At 38.0% G+C, this 17,584-nt stretch overlaps 1 protein-coding gene across 1 annotated transcript; it reads right to left on the reverse strand.

Moving 5' to 3' along the window:
* Positions 1 to 416: 416 nt before the first annotated feature.
* LOC117087714 (aldo-keto reductase family 1 member C1 homolog) lies at positions 417 to 17,564 on the reverse strand. Its single transcript, XM_033218265.1, has 5 exons — positions 17,407 to 17,564; positions 14,454 to 14,563; positions 14,014 to 14,179; positions 10,832 to 10,914; positions 417 to 2,693 (listed from the first exon to the last, which is right to left on the reverse strand). Exons 1-5 carry the CDS (start codon positions 17,524 to 17,526, stop codon positions 2,651 to 2,653), a joined length of 522 nt encoding a protein of 173 aa, XP_033074156.1. The 5' UTR covers positions 17,527 to 17,564; the 3' UTR covers positions 417 to 2,650.
* Between the last annotated feature and the right edge of the window lie 20 nt (positions 17,565 to 17,584).

The following is a 17,584-nucleotide window of genomic DNA, read 5'->3' on the forward strand; positions in this document are numbered from 1 at the left end:
TCACCTCGCCTGGCTAGTTTTTGTATTTTTAGTAGAGACGGGGTTTCACCGTGTTAGCCAGGATGGTCTCGATCTCCTGACCTCGTGATCCACCCGTCTCGGCCTGCGTGATTTTTTTAATGAAGTTTGGATTCCCTTCTGATTTCCTTTTGCATATATTCTACAATTATTCTTTTTGTGATTGCTGTGGAGATGACAAAAACCTTATAAAGTTACAATAATTTTCTTTAAATCAATATGAATTTAACTTCAATTTCATGTAAAAACCATCTACATCCCCAGGTTTTCTCCACTTCACATGGTTTTGGTCAGTAATTACAGCTTCCTACATTGCATACATATTAACTTAGAATTATACTTACTTCTAGACATTTATATTTTAAATCTTGAAGTAAAATAACGAGTAGAATCCAAAATTTCAAAAATACATGATTTTATGTTACCGTATATTCACATTTACAAGAAGTCTTTATAACTCTATATGGTTATAAGTTACTATTTCCTTTCATTCAACCTGAATTCTTCCCTTCAGCATTTCTTTGAGAGAAAAAATAGTAAAATTAGTGATTGGAGGTCCTTATAAAATTTTCTTACATCACAAGTGTTCCTGAAATCAGGTGTTTGGCTTTATGAAATTCTGAGTAACTTTTTTTTTTCTTTTTTAACCGTAAGAGTTTTATAAAAATGGATGGTGACAAACTGGAAAAAGTCCATAGCAGTTTTAGTATTTACAAATGACTGACCCAATGATTATTTCATATCTTGAAGTCAGAGTTACACGTGCAAAAGCGATTTGAAATATGAAAGTTTGCTTAAGCGTTACACACTTGACTATTAAGTTTTAACAAAATGTCAATCTTTTCTTGACAATTATATCAATCGGGTTTATGAGATGTGAAATTATCATTCCTTAGACTCAGAAAGTTAAGGTAGAACAGGATGACCGTAATTTACATGAGGTTTCTTTGAGACATGCTAAGTGTGAATGTCGTTTAGACTTTAATGTGGAGATGCACAGTTCACCCTGTGATCTTCCATTGTAGAATTTGGAGGAAAAATCTGAGCTAGAAATATTTTTGCGGGGATTTCTCCGCCTAGAGGTGATATTTAATGCAGAGAATATCTAAGATCATCAACAGAATGACAGTAGACCAAAAATAATCCAAAAAATTGGTCTAGGGCCATCTAAAGTTTATGGTCTCCTCCAATTTTATAGAGTAAATAATTTACGGAAAAATTGCGAGCTGCAAAACTTGCTGGGATGCCTATCAGCTCTGAGACATGCCTTGAGAAGGAATCTCTGACGGGGTTAACGTGGCTACCAGAGTAAGAATAGTGGCGGGTAAATGTGTTAGAAAGTGTGCCCAGGTTAAAAACCACTGTCCTTCTCAAAATGCTTTGATCATTAAGCCCTGACACTATCCCACATTTTCAAAAGTGTCTGAAATGAAAATCATGTCTTCATGATTAGCTGATTTACTTAGTTCCCCTGAAAATTATGTATAAGAATGAAATGCCTTTGTAAGAGTTGTTCTTACAATTTACCAGTGTTTGAAAACAGTGTGCTGTTTTACATACCCTGTTTCCAAAAGATGCTTGAAGTCTTAGAACACATGATTTATTAGATTTATTATTTCCCATTATAATCTTGAGTACAATATATAATGACTTTGGAATATTTCTGTTTTATACTTGTAACTATGCTTTGCTTAATGTATAAAACATTTAAAAGATTGAATATAACCAATGAACAGCACATTTTTACAATCTAAGAATATTTTCTAAATATGAGGTAGTCAGGGGAATGTGATTAGTCAATGATGTCTTTGACGTCCTGCCCCACTATAGACCAATAGGGTCAACGCTGTGACTGGGCACACATCAAAGATTCACGCCTGACTCTCAGCTGTGGGGTTTGTTAAAACATTGTGGAAACTTTCCTTTTATGAACAAGATATAATGATCAAAAAAAAAAAAAAAAAAAGGGTGCTGAAATGTTTTTCCAAGCAGAGATAAGCTTTACTCTCTCTTATTTAACCTCCTCATACCTGACTTCTAATCACTTTTCCTGGTGGGTGCCCTTCCACCTCCCTGACGCCCCCTCTCACAGGGATGCCTCCTCCCAAGCTCCAGAAACTCTGACCTTCACACTGCTGGAGGGAACCCATGAATTGCTGGTCAATATTGCTCACCCTGTAGACTCCATGCTGCCTGTGCTTCTTCCAACAACAGCTAGAGAGGCACTGACCAATACCTGTCACCTGCCCCTTTCCCAGAGGGTGAACCTCCACCCACTCCCACTGCAGAAATGAATCTTAAATGGTTGTTATCATCATCCAACCCCGGCCCTAAACACATAGGCAAATCACAATTTTGGGTCATTAGTGTGTCAGAAGGAAAGAAAACATAGAAGTTATGGAGACCAAAGCAGGTGAAGAATCTTTAGGAGAGAGCATTTAATTTTTTCAAAATGATAAAAAAATTATTGTCTGTCTTTTCTGGCCAATGGGCTTAGCTGTAGCTTGGTGAAGTGGTCAAGCAGGAGAGATTTAACCAGAGACTACGTGTCCAGTCACCAGTATAGAGACATCCTCTGTGTCACCATCCACACGTAGGGCCTTCTGGTAGACTTCATGCAATGCCCTCCATGTTAATATTCATCAGAAAATGGATAATTAGGGGGGCCAGCAAAACTGAAAAGAGAAAAAAAAATGCACTCTCTGAATGGCAATGACTCTGTTACTAGCAGGTAGCACAATGTAGGAAACTGCCACTAGTGTAGATGTTAAGAAGTTCATTTTCTGACTGCTCTAGAATCTGTTTCTTAGTTTAATGAACATAACTTTATTGTATCTGTATTTTCAAAATAATCACTTAATTCTATTCCCCTGCCTGGAACTTAACACATAAAACACACAAAGTGAAATGTTCAAACATATTTCTCTACATCTGTCAACAGAGCAAAGAGATATTCTCACCTTTTCTATTTCAATTCTCAGTAAAAACAGGAACTCATTCTGCCTTACATTGAAGAGGAATAAGGTAGATATATGCTCATCACTAACAATTTTGAGTGTGACAATTATACTGGTAGCAATAATACTTAATCACTTAACATATTACTACGTGCCTATCATATGCAACACACTTGGTTAGATTCAGAAATGTAAATTGTTGTGTTTGATATAGGGTCCAATATCCAAAGAGCTACAATGCATAAACCATTTTATAGGCAGAAATAACCCAAAATATAAAGACACAGATAAATGACTGCTCACATGTACAGTTACAACTTGTTAATTAGGGAATTGAGCCTATCCTTTGTGATATCCTTACACCAAGAGCAAACACTTGGAAGCTTGCAAGTGGTTTACTCCAGATCATATTTGAATTCTATGAAATAGCACTAGTGATTGATTTTATGATCCTAGAAAACGTTAATTGGTTGTAAAAAATTTCTAATGCTTGCCACTTTTCTTTTTTATGATTTCCTTTTTCATTTTGTATTTTTCTCTAAATAATAAAATGCTACTAATAATATCTACAAATTTTGCGTACTTATGATGTGCCATTGTGCTTGTTTTTTCACACATTATCTCATCATCTCTATTAGTTGTTAAAATCTCCACTGCCATCAGTTACATAACTTCTTTTTTCCCTCATTTTGAGTGACCTTCTATGAATCCTAGAACCTTAGAACATAGAGGAATAGTAAACATCTGTTATTGGTTATAACTTATCTCCAACAATGGTGCTTTTACATCTACACTCTTCATTTGATTTTAAAATTTCTTTATTCTCTGCACTGAGATCTCCATATTGCAGAACATCAAGGCCAAGTGCTCCTATTCACTCCACTAAGACAGAATTTTTGTAGGCAAATGCTGTGTTCGGCTCATGGGAAAAGATGCAAAGGAAAGGAGGGAAAAGGTTTGAAAAGATTGAAAATGCTAAATTGACAGGATCTGGCAAGCAATTCCATGTGAAGGAGGTGGGAATTGGAACTTGGCCCACAAGGTTGGTGGAACTGCCTTTCATCTGGTAAGACATTGTGCAGGTTGAGAAGAACAACATATAAGCACAAATTTGGAAACATCTAATGTGACCACATGGGCAATATCTGCAGCATGGCCACTAGACAGTGATAGAAATGCCATGGAAGGTGCAGATTCAGCAATGATCTTGGCTGTTCTGGAAAGTTCCATGGAGTCAGAGCAGAGGCACAAGTCAACCCACACTGACCCCGGGACACTCTCCCTGCCAGAGAACAGAGCTCTGGAGTGAATCCAGGAGGAGAGGTCCAGAAAGCTCCTGTCTCACCTCTGTCTCACATTGTCCTCTGTGCCCCTGGTGTGGAGGTCACTCTCAACACCGCTGCTACATTCCTCCACTGAAAATAAATTAGGATGGGGGGTGGAGCTAGATGGCCGAATAGGAACAGCTCCAGTCTCCAACTCCCGGCACGAGTGACACAGAAGACCGGTGATTTCTGCATTTTCAACTGAGGTACTGGGGTCATCTCACTAGGGAGTGCCGGACAATTGGTGCTGGTCAGCTACTGCAGCCTGACCAGCGAGAGCTGAAGCAGGGCGAGGCATCGCCTCACCTGGGAAGCGCAAGGGGGAAGGGAATCCCTTTTCCTAGCCAGGGGAACTCAGACAAACAACACCTGGAAAATCGGGTAACTCCCACCCCAATACTGCGCTTTAAGCAAACGGGCACACCAGGAGAATATATCCCACACCTGGCTGGGAGGGTCCCACGCCCATGGAGCCTCCCTCATTGCTAACACAGCAGTCTGCGGCGATCTATCCACAAGGCAGCAGCGAGGCTGGAGGAGGGGTGCCCGCCATTGCTAAGGCTTAAGTAGGTAAACAAAGCCGCTGGGAAGCTCGAACTGGGTGGAGCTCACAGCAGCTCAAGGAAACCTGCCTGTCTCTGTAGACTCCACCTCTGGGGACAGGGCACAGCTAAAAAAACAACAGGGGAAGCAGCAGAGGACTGTGCAGACGCAAACGACTCTGTCTGACAGCTTTGAAGAGAGCAGTGGATCTCCCAACACAGAGGCTGAGATCTGAGAACGGACAGACTGCCTGCTCAAGTCGGTCTCTGACCCCTGAGTAGCCTAGCTGGGAGACATCCCCCACTAGGGGCAGTCTGATACCCCACATTTCACAGGGTGGAGTACACCCCTGAAAGGAAGCTTCCAAAGTAAGAATCAGACAGGTACACTCACTGTTCAGCAATATTCTATCTTCGGCAACCTCTGCTGCTGATACCCAGGCAAACAGGGTCTGGAGTGGACCTCAAGCAATCTCCAACAGACCTATAGCTGAGGGTCCTGACTGTCAGAAGGAAAACTATCAAACAGGAAGGACACCTATACTGAAACCCCATCAGTACGTCACCATCATCAAAGACCAGAGACAGATAAAAACACAAAGATAGGGAAAAAGCAGGGCAGAAAAGCTGGAAATTCAAAAAATAAGAGCGCATCTCCCCCTGCAAAGGAGCGCAGCCCATCGCCAGCAACGGATCAAAGCTGGTCAGAGAATGACTTTGACGAGATGAGAGAAGAAGGCTTCAGTCCATCAAACCTCTCAGAGCTAAAGGAGGAATTACGTACCCAGCGCAAAGAAACTAAAAATCTTGAAAAAAGAGTGGAAGAATTGACAGCTAGACTAATTAATGCAGAGAAGGTCATAAACGAAATGACAGAGATGAAAACCATGACACAAGAAATACGTGACAAATCCACAAGCTTCAGTAACCGACTCGATCAACTGGAAGAAAGAGTATCAGTGATTGAGGATCAAATGAATGAAATGAAGCGAGAAGAGAAACCAAAATTAAAAAGAAGAAAAAGAAATGAACAAAGCCTGCAAGAAGTATGGGATTATGTAAAAAGACCAAATCTACGTCTGATTGGGGTGCCTGAAAGTGAGGGGGAAAATGGAACCAACTTGGAAAACACTCTTCAGGATATCATCCAGGAGAACTTCCCCAACCTAGTAGGGCAGGCCAACATTCAAATTCAGGAAATACAGAGAACACCACAAAGATACTCCTCCAGAAGAGCAACTCCAAGACACATAATTGCCAGATTCACCAAAGTTGAAATGAAGGAAAAAATCTTAAGGGCAGCCAGAGAGAAAGGTCGGGTTACCCACAAAGGGAAGCCCATCAGAATAACAGCAGACCTCTCGGCAGAAACTCTACAAGCCAGAAGAGAGTGGGGGCCAATATTCAACATTCGTAAAGAAAAGAATTTTAAACCCAGAATTTCATATCCAGCCAAACTAAGTTTCATCAGTGAAGGAGAAATAAAATCCTTTACAGATAAGCAAATGCTTAGAGATTTTGTCACCACCAGGCCTGCCTTACAAGAGATCCTGAAGGAAGCCCTAAACATGGAAAGGAACAACCGGTACCAGCCATTGCAAAAACATGCCAAAATGTAAAGACCATCGAGGCTAGGAAGAAACTGCATCAACTAACGAGCAAAAGACCAGTTAATATCATAATGGCAGGATGAAGTTCACACATAACAATATTAACCTTAAATGTAATGGACTAAATGCTCCAATTAAAAGACACAGACTGGCAAACTGGATAAAGAGTCAAGACCCATCAGTCTGCTGTATTCAGGAGACCCATCTCACATGCAGAGACATACATAGGCTCAAAATAAAGGGATGGAGGAAGATCTACCAAGCAAATGGAGAACCAAAAAAGCAGGGGTTGCAATCCTAGTCTCTGATAAAACAGACTTTAAACCATCAAAGATCAAAAGAGACAAAGAAGGCCATTACATAATGGTAAAGGGATCAATTCAACAGGAAGAGCTAACTCTCCTAAATATATATGCACCCAATACAGGAGCACCCAGATTCATAAAGCAAGTCCTTAGAGACCTACAAAGAGACTTAGACTCCCATACAATAATAATGGGAGACTTCAACACTCCACTGTCAACATTAGACAGATCAATGAGACAGAAAGTTAACAAGGATATCCAGGAATTGAACTCATCTCTGCACCAAGCGGACCTAATAGACATCTATAGAACTCTCCACCCCAAATCAACAGAATATACATTCTTCTCAGCACCACATCGCACTTATTCCAAAATTGACCACATAATTGGAAGTAAAGCACTCCTCAGCAAATGTACAAGAACAGAAATTATAACAAACTGTCTCTCAGACCACAGTGCAATCAAACTAGAACTCAGGACTAAGAAACTCAATCCAAACCGCTCAATACATGGAAACTGAACAACCTGCTCCTGAATGACTACTGGGTACATAACAAAATGAAGGCAGAAATAAAGATGTTCTTTGAAACCAATGAGAACAAAGATACAACATACCAGAATCTCTGGGACACATTTAAAGCAGTGTGTAGAGGGAAATTTATAGCACTAAATGCCCACAAGAGAAAGCAGGAAAGATCTAAAATTGACACTCTAACATCACAATTAAAAGAACTGGAGAAGCAAGAGCAAACACATTCAAAAGCTAGCAGAAGGCAAGAAATAACTAAGATCAGAGCAGAACTGAAGGAGATAGAGACACAAAAAACCCTCCAAAAAATCAATGAATCCAGGAGTTCGTTTTTTGAAAAAATCAACAAAATTGACAGACCGCTAGCAAGACTAATAAAAAAGAAAAGAGAGAAGAATCAAATAGACGCAATAAAAAATGATAAAGGGGATATCACCACGGACCCCACAGAAATACAAACTACCATCAGAGAATACTATAAACACCTCTACGCAAATCAACTAGAAAATCTAGAAGAAATGGATAATTTCCTGGACACTTACACTCTTCCAAGACAAAACCAGGAAGAAGTTGAATCCCTGAATAGACCAATAGCAGGCTCTGAAATTGAGGCAATAATTAATAGCCTACCCACCAAAAAAAGTCCAGGACCAGATGGATTCACAGCTGAATTCTACCAGAGGTACAAGGAGGAGCTGGTACCATTCCTTCTGAAACTATTCCAATCAATTGAAAAAGAGGGAATCCTCCCTAACTCATTTTATGAGGCCAACATCATCCTGATACCAAAGCCTGGCAGAGACACAACAAAAAAAGAGAATTTTAGACCAATATCCCTGATGAATATCGATGCAAAAATCGTCATTAAAATACTGGCAAACCGGATTCAGCAGCACATCAAAAAGCTTATCCACCATGATCAAGTGGACTTCATCCCTGGGATGCAAGGCTGGTTCAACATTTGCAAATCAATAAACGTAATCCAGCATATAAACAGAACCAAAGACAAGAACCACATGATTATCTCAATAGATGCAGAAAAGGCTTTTGACAAAATTCAACACCCCTTCATGCTAAAAACGCTCAATAAATTTGGTATTCATGGAACGTACCTCAAAATAGTAAGAGCTATTTATGACAAACCCACAGCCAATATCATACTGAATAGGCAAAAACTGGAAAAATTCCCTGTGAAAACTTGCACAAGACAGGGATGCCCTCTCTCACCACTCCAATTCAACATAGTGTTGGAAGTTCTGGCTAGGGCAATCAGGCAAGAGAAAGAAATCAAGGGTATTCAGTTAGGAAAAGAAGAAGTCAAATTGTCCCTGTTTGCAGATGACATGATTGTATATTTAGAAAACCCCATCGTCTCAGCCCAAAATCTCCTTAAGCTGATAAGCAACTTCAGCAAAGTCTCAGGATACAAAATTAATGTGCAAAAATCACAAGCATTCTTATACACCAGTAACAGACAAGCAGAGAGCCAAATCAGGAATGAACTTCCATTCACAATTGCTTCAAAGAGAATAAAATACCTAGGAATCCAACTTACAAGGGATGTAAAGGACCTCTTCAAGGAGAACTACAAACCACTGCTCAGTAAAATAAAAGAGGACACTAACAAATGGAAGAACATACCATGCTCATGGATAGGAAGAATCAATATTGTGCAAATGGCCATACACCCAAGGTTATTTATAGATTCAATGCCATCCCCATCAAGCTACCAATGAGTTTCTTCACAGAACTGGAAAAAACGTCTTTAAAGTTCATATGGAACCAAAAAAGAGCCCGCATTGCCAAGACAATTCTAAATCAAAAGAACAAAGCTGGAGGCATCATGCTACCTGACTTCAAACTATACTACAATGCCACAGTAACCAAAACAGCATGGTACTGGTACCAAAACAGAGATATAGACCAATGGAACAGAACAGAGTCCTCAGAAATAATACCACACATCTACAGTCATCTGATCTTTGACAAACCTGAGAGAAACAAGAAATGGGGAAAGGACTCCCCATTTAATAAATGGTGCTGGGAAAATTGGCTAGCCATAAGTAGAAAGCTGAAACTGGATCCTTTCCTTACTCCTTATACGAAAATTAATTCAAGATGGATTAGAGACTTAAATGTTAGACCTAATACCATAAAAACCCTAGAAGAAAACCTAGGTAGTTCCATTCAGGACATAGGCATGGGCAAGGACTTCATGTCTAAAACACCAAAAGCAACGGCAGCAAAAGCCAAAATTGACAAATGGGATATGATTAAACTAAAGAGCTTCTGCACAGCAAAAGAAACTACCATCAGAGTGAACAGGCAACCTACAGAATGGGAGAAAATTTTTGCAATCTACTCATTTGACAAAGGGCTAATATCCAGAATCTACAAAGAACTCAAACAAATTTACAAGAAAAAAACAAACAGCCCCATCAAAAAGTGGGCAAAGGACATGAACAGATATTTCTCAAAGGAAGACATTCATACAGCCAACAGACACATGAAAAAATGCTCATCATCACTGGCCATCAGAGAAATGCAAATCAAAATCACAATGAGATACCATCTCACACCAGTTAGAATGGCAAACATTAAAAAGTCAGGCAACAACAGGTGCTGGAGAGGATGTGGAGAAATAGGAACACTTTTACACTGTTGGTGGGATTGTAAACTAGTTCAACCATTATGGAAAACAGTATGGTGATTCCTCAAGGATCTAGAACTAGATGTACCATATGACCCAGCCATCCCACTACTGGGTCTATACCCAAAGGATTATAAATCATGCTGCTATAAAGACACATGCACACGTATGTTTATTGCGGCACTATTCACAATAGCAAAGACTTGGAATCAACCCAAATGTCCATCTGTGACAGACTGGATTAAGAAAATGTGGCACATATACACCATGGAATATTATGCAGCCATAAAAAAGGATGAGTTTGTATCCTTTGTGGGGACATGGATGCAGCTGGAAACCATCATTCTTATAGCAAACTAACACAAGAACAGAAAACCAAACACCACATATTCTCACTCATAGGTGGGAACTGAACAATGAGATCACTTGGACTCGGGAAGGGGAACATCACACACCGGGGCCTATCATGGGGAGGGGGGAGGGGGGAGGGATTGCATTGGAAGTTATACCTGATATAAATGATGAATTGAGGGGTGCTGACGAATTGATGGGTGCAGCACACCAACATGGCACAAGTATACATATGTAACAAACCTGCACATTATACACATGTACCCTAGAACTTAAAGTATGATAAAAAAAAAAAAGACATAAATAGAAACAACAAAAAGTTAAAAAGCAGGGGACAAAGCTAAGATGAGTTTTTATTAGTTTTCTTTTCACTTGTTTGTATATACAAAGTGTGATATGTTCATCTTAATTTCAATGAAACATATTAATGTACCAAATTCTGGATTCCAATAAAATACTAATAAAATATTAATAAAAACTGGGACTACCACCTAATAAAAAAAAAAGAAAATAAATTAGGACACCTATCACCAAAATTACTTACATATCAAGGCTCAAATATCGTATATTTCTGTCTAGGCCATCTATGGCTTTCATGTCCTCTGAAGTCAACTGGAATTCAAACACCTATCAAAGTAATAGAAAACTTTAATTATTTTTAGATTACATCATTGCCAACTGGGAACCACCAAGTACGTCAGACAGTAGGGTGCAGAGACAATACTTCAAAGATCGATACGTTTCCAAAATTTATGAAAGACCTCTCTAAACACTCAAGGGGTCAATGAAAATCAGACGAAGAGTAAGCAGAAATTCATTCCGAGATAAAAGTATTTTGAAACTGCACAACACTGCAGACAAAGAGAATATCTCAAAAGATGCTGAAGAAGAAACAGAGCTGACATTGTGCCCACATGATAGGGTCATGTACCTAGAAGACCCACAAGAATCTAGAGGCAAATTTTGTAATGTCTAGCATAATTTAGTAGGTTTGATGAATAATGTTGAATATCTATCTCTCCAATGCACAGGTATAATAGGAAAAATTAGTTTTCAACATGACTCAGGCCTATAATTGACTAAATATTAATGATTTCACATTAAAAAAGCATGGGTAGTCACTGCATAAATTTGGGAGACTCTAAATATCAAAAAGGTGTCACTCTTTCTAATACATTAAATCAAATAAGCATATAAATCAATAGGGAAACTGAAGGAATAATACAGAAAATGAGAGAAAGAGTAAAAAATAACCGCAATGTAACACTTGATGAATCTAGGTAAGAGGATGTGTTGCATTATTCTTTTAATATTTCTATGAACATTTCTAATATTGGAAAATCCACAAAACAAAATGAAAAGTTATCAAAAACTTATAATTATCAGTAATGGAGAAAGTTATGAAATTAATGTTATATTTATTAAAATACCATTTATTAATAAGTGGGAAATTAATATTATGATCATGGATTGGAAATCTCTATATTGCCAAAGATTTCATTCTCTCCACCTTGATCTGCAGGCTTATTACAACGTCAAGAAGAGACTAAAACATTTATTTGCTTGCGGAAGTTAATGAGATGATTCAAAATTTTCAATAACACATTAGTCAAGAATAGCTAAGATATTATTAAATAAATGAAGAAGTTAGAAAAATATTGTAACATATTGGAAGTGAAACTTACTTTTTAACATCATAGTACAGAAAAGTAAATAAGTTAATTGAAGAGGGAAGAGAGGCCAGATAATTGTTCATGGAAATTTCATATACGATACAGGTAGAAAATCAAGTTATGTGAGCAAATGTGAACTTTTCAATAACTGTTGGTGGGAAATTTTGCTAAAAATTCAAAAATTAGGTATGCATGTTTGGATCCTTATTTCATATAGTATTTAAAAAGTCAGTCCCATTTGAATTAACCAAATTTATAAGGAAAGAATATTAATAATTTTGTAAGATAACACAGTAAAATATTGTGATAGTCCCAATATAGGATAAGACACAAAATTCACCAACCACAAGAAAGAGGCATGAAAAATGAGTCTACATGAAGGATAGAAACTTTTGTTTGTGAAAACATAACCACAGAGAATATGACAACACAGGTAAAATTTGGAAGACGTTATTTCAAGAATACATTCAAGTCCCTAAAGAATTAATATCCAGAATAAATACATATATATGTGGTTTCTAATTAATTTAACATATATAACACATGTCATATATATATCTATGTATACTAGATGAATTAAAGAACATACACACATGTATAAATACTGATAATTTCCACAGTCTTTCATAACATTTCCTTTTTGTTTTGTCAGTTTTCTAATGTCTAAAAATATTTTTAAAATCATATAGTGAATGCCATTACCTAGATTCATCTATTGTTTCATTGTCATTTTTTACTTTCTTTCTCATTCTCTGTGTCATTATTTCAGAGTATCCTATGGGTTTCTACACTGATTTTACTTAAGGTTTTAGAAAATAGTGACATATACATATATGTGATATATGTCATATATACGACATAGGATTTACAATATATATATACCATATATGATGCATATTTCATGTATCTATATATAACTAATTAGAAAACAAACATATGTATGTATTTGGATATTCTCTAGAGACTTGGATGTATTCTTGAGAATATATGAAATAATACATCAATTTAGATATATTCATATTCATACATATACTTATTAATATATTATTTCACACATATCATATAACTGATAGATTAATTAGGAACATGCCCTCTAACAATCACATGTCCCTGTACCCACTTGCTTGGTTCTGTGAATTTCCAGCTCCTTCCAATAAGAGGTGGTGTGTATTTCCTCACCCCTTGAGTCTGAACTATCCTATAACTTGTATTAGGTGATAGAATTTCCCAGAAGCAATGGTTGGCAGCTCTGAGCCTAGACATGAAAAGGCTTTGCACGTGTCCACTCACTGCCTTAGGGTCGTGCCCAGTTCCATGACGAACCCTGGGCTGGATGACTGGAGGATAAAGAACTGCATGGGAGAAGGGGGCGCTCAGACAGATGCCCCATGGACATCCTGAAGCAGAGCTGCCTCACTGCGCTGCAGGCACATGAGAGCCCGGCTAAGAACAGAAGGACTGGACTGAGTTCAGGCTGAGCCCAGGCTAATTTTCTAACCATGGAATCTTGAGCTCAACAAATGTTTTTGCATTAAGCCTTTGTGTTAACTGGGTTTGGCTTATAACCTTAGATGTTGGAATAAATATGGTCTCCTACACATAAAAATAAAGACGAACGACCACCTCATAAAAAAAAAGGCAGAGTTAAACAAACAATTCACAAAGACAAAATTCTAAGAGAATAAATATAAGGAATTTATACTACATAAATATACAAAAAAAAATTCACGATGATTTGAAGACTAAAAAACATCTAATCAAACACCTCATTATAGAAAATAAAGAAAAGGACATATCCCTAACAGAGGGATATGGATATCACTGAGTTAATGCTAATTCAAATCTCTGGTTTTGATCCCATCCTATTTCTCTCCACCTGTGTTGCCTCTCCTGTGTCAGAGTAGAAGAAATCCTTATGATGTACACAAAGAGTTCATGCATAGGAAATACAGGGAAATGGAGCTGGCCCAAGGGTGTCCTGAGAGCCTTACAAGAAGTACACGTGTGAAGGACACTGTGCAGCAGCCCTGAGGCCCACAGCCCGGCTCCTCACCTTCATGTTCTCTCTGATTCGCTGCTCACTGAAGCTCTTGGCCAGGACCACAACGCCACGCTGCAGCTGGTAGCGCAGGGCAATCAGGGCTGGGGTTCGCTTGTGCTTTTTTGCCAAGGCACAAAGGACTGGGTCCTTCAAGAGAACTGGGGAGTTCTGGTCCACCCTGGAAGGAAAGGCAGAAATGCTGAAGTCCTGAGGCTGGGGATACAGTTTGTTAGGCGGCTCCCTAAACAGACTAAGGCGTCCACTCTGCACCAGAGCTGCTCACGTGAGGCCCCTGAACAGCAGCCTCAGCATCAGCTGGGATCTTGTCAGAAATGCAAATTCTTCCCTCACCCCAAGTCAGCTGTGAGTGAACTCCAGGAAACAGCATGAGCTAATTAAATTTTCTGAAATCGAAACAATGTTTTACATAAAATTCCTGTTGCTCTTATTACCACGGTTTTTCTCGATGGGATCCCAGAGCACTATAGGCAACCAGAACAATGTCTTTTGACTTGCAGAAATCCAGCAGTTTTCTCTGGTTGAGGTAAGGATGACATTCCACCTGCAGATGAGCAAGATGCAAAAGCATCAGATAATCCAAAAGTCATATTAATATTAAAATGACCAAAGTAAAAGAAGCCGAATAATATAGAGCATTAAATTCGAACTGAGAATATTATTGTCAAGAAATGATCTTTTTCATAAAAATAAATTTTATGCCCCTCTCTCCTAAGAAAATCGAAATGCTATTTCTGAGCACAAGCAACTCTACGAACCCTATCCTGGTTTCTCCCTAACTCTGACCACTAGAAGGAGACACGGCCAATTTCAGAGCTGGGATGAAGTAAGATTCTTTGAGCTTTGGGCATCATATCGTGCCAGAAATCAAGAATTTGTTCAAAGAGTCATGAGAGCAGGTCTGAAAGACAAAAGAACTAGATTCCTAATTAATAACCAAAATGTATACATATATATGTATGCTTTCTAATTCATCTAACATATTTTATACATATCATATATGCCATCTATGAGATACATATATATCCATATATAATGGATGAACTAGAAAACATACATATATGTATAAATACTGATAATTTTAACAATCTTTCATTACTTTTCCTTTTTGTATGATGGATTTGTATGGTGACATCTCAAATGTCACCAGTGGGTTTCCTATGAAACAAGTGCTTTGTCTTTTAGACCTACCCTCAGGAGTCTTTGATCAAATTCTTCTTTCATATATATATATACATACACACACACATATACATACATACATATATACCTACTGAGTAGACATGAGCATTGAAAAATAAGTAAAATGAATTAAAAAGCATAGGATAAAAATCCATGAGTCTATAGTAATTAGTGAGAGAATGAGAAAAAGAACACAAATATTTGTCTACTCTGATGGTGGTCATTATAGTAATTACATTCTCAGTACATTGCTAATTGAAGGACGATATTAACTTTTACCCGGACTTAGCAGAATAATAGTATATTACTTTTACTTGTTGAGAAACTATTTTTAGTAAAATGTCAGGTAAGAGTAGTTAAACAAGTGGTTAAAATTGAAAATTTTCTGTAAAAAACCCAAGGAAATAACAAACAAGAGAACAGAAATACAACACAAAAAAGTTCAAATCACTGATGTATACTCAATCATATGTGAAAATTTGTCATGGAACTATGACTTCTTCTGTCGATAATTATACCCCAGCAGATTACTAGTAATCGTTAAAGAGAAAACATGTGTTAAAAACAACAGATCTGACCATCGTTAGTTTAACCAAGTTTTTAAAACTAGCTTCACCACTAGTGGGGCATTCTGTGATTGTATGCAGTCTAGTGTGATGCAGTTTGAAAAACACGGCATGATAAAAACATTTTCTTGCCCCAAAGGTTTAAACCAATGTAATAAAACACTTTCATCTAATTTCTAATTTACAGAAACCTTCAACAACTGGGAAAAACAAGTTAACTGATATCAAAATACAATGGTATAAAAACAACTGAATTCTGGTTAAAAAAAGGAGAGCCACAAAAGACATTTTGATTAAACAATGGAAAATTCAAATATGGACTGGATACCAAATGACATGAGGGCACTGTAGATGATGTTCTTAGATACAGTAATGACACTGTAACTGGGAGAATATCTTCATTCCTGTGACATGCTTGGAGAGGTCTCCAGGGGTCAATTGTCATCTTTACAATTTACCTTGAAAAGGTTCTAGAAACATTATATATATTTATGCAAATATATCCCTATATAACACTGCAAAATGTTAGTAATTTTGAATACAAATGGTAACATAGGTCTCCAGTATTACATTTACCAAATTTTTGGAAAGTTTGAAAATTGCCATAATAAAAATTGGGGAACTACTAATATTAAAATAACAATTTCTCAATGCTTTTATTAAATTATCATGGCACCATATCACTATACCAAATTCATAAATTGTATGCATTTATGTATTTCCACTGTTGATCTTTACTCATTGACTCTAAGTTTTTAAAAATGAAATAAAACAAAAAAGTGTAAGTTACTGGGAAAGGTGTAGTGACTTTAATGCTGAAATGTGTATAACATTTGGGGGCAGTCAATTTGATCAAGAAGGCCTGGAATCATCAATCAGGATGCAAGGAAAAGATGGAATTATCTCTAGGCTATGAAAGAACCATGCACAGAATAGATGTGTTTAAGCAGCTGATTGCATGACAGACTCCAAAGAACAGCAGCAGACTAGGAGCGGGGCAGTCATTGGTCAGCTCGATGTTCTCCTGAACCTTCCTCAGTGTTGATTTCATCCACTGTGAACAGATATCTCCGTAAACAGGTCATTTTCTCTTTCTACCATGGATGACCTTCATTGTCTGCAGATAATTTTTAGTGTATCTATGCCCTTGGTCAAGGAGTGTGAAAGCAGAGATACCAAGAGGCACTGAGACATCTGAACCCCATGGAAATCCCTAGTATTTCTCTTCTCTTGCTCTCACTCTCTCCTTATGTACTGCTCATTCCATCTTTTCATGGCTTCATATCTATGCACAATTTCCTCCAAATCAACTTGACCCATCCACTCTCTGGTCATCTTTCATAGCTTAGGGGTAAGTCCACCTTTCCCTGAATCTAATTGACAATCCTTGGCCTCCTTGATTGAACTGATTTCCTCTAAATATAACTCACAATTCAGCATCAAAGTTGCAACACCTTTCCATAAGACTTTTCTAAGCTGGGTACCAGTAGGAGCCCTCTATGCCCTTCTAGACAGAGGCTTTGCTCTCTAGAATCTTCTCTTTTACAAAGATAAGTGGGACTAAATGAATGGATACTTGGCAATAGGACAGAAAGAGGGGCATGAAGAGCAGAAAAGACAGGAGGCTGAGGGCGCTCACCTGGTTGCAGACAGGTTTGTACTTGAGCCCTGGCTTGTTGAGGATCATTTCCAGCTGCCTGCGATTGAAGTTGGACACCCCGATGGACTTGGCCAATCCTGCATCTTTACATTTCTCCATGGCCTGGGAAAAAGGAATTGTGAGGTGTCATTAGTGTAGTCAACTGAAGACCAAGATA

This window comes from Trachypithecus francoisi, unplaced genomic scaffold (genome assembly GCF_009764315.1).
Source record: "Trachypithecus francoisi isolate TF-2019V2 unplaced genomic scaffold, Tfra_2.0 Contig00681, whole genome shotgun sequence".
Taxonomy (NCBI): Eukaryota; Metazoa; Chordata; class Mammalia; order Primates; family Cercopithecidae; genus Trachypithecus; species Trachypithecus francoisi.

Coding starts and splice junctions, on each gene's coding strand:
- LOC117087714 (XM_033218265.1), bottom strand. CDS start 17,526: ATGGAGAAATGTAAAGATGCAGGATTGGCCAAGTCCATCGGGGTGTCC. Junction 14,180..14,453: donor TCCCATCGAGAAAAACCGTG/GTAATAAGAGCA, acceptor CTTTCCTTCCAG/GGTGGACCAGAACTCCCCAG. Junction 2,694..10,831: donor CGATATTTGAGCCTTGATAT/GTAAGTAATTTT, acceptor TTCTCTTTTCAG/TTTTGCTGGCCCCCCTAATT.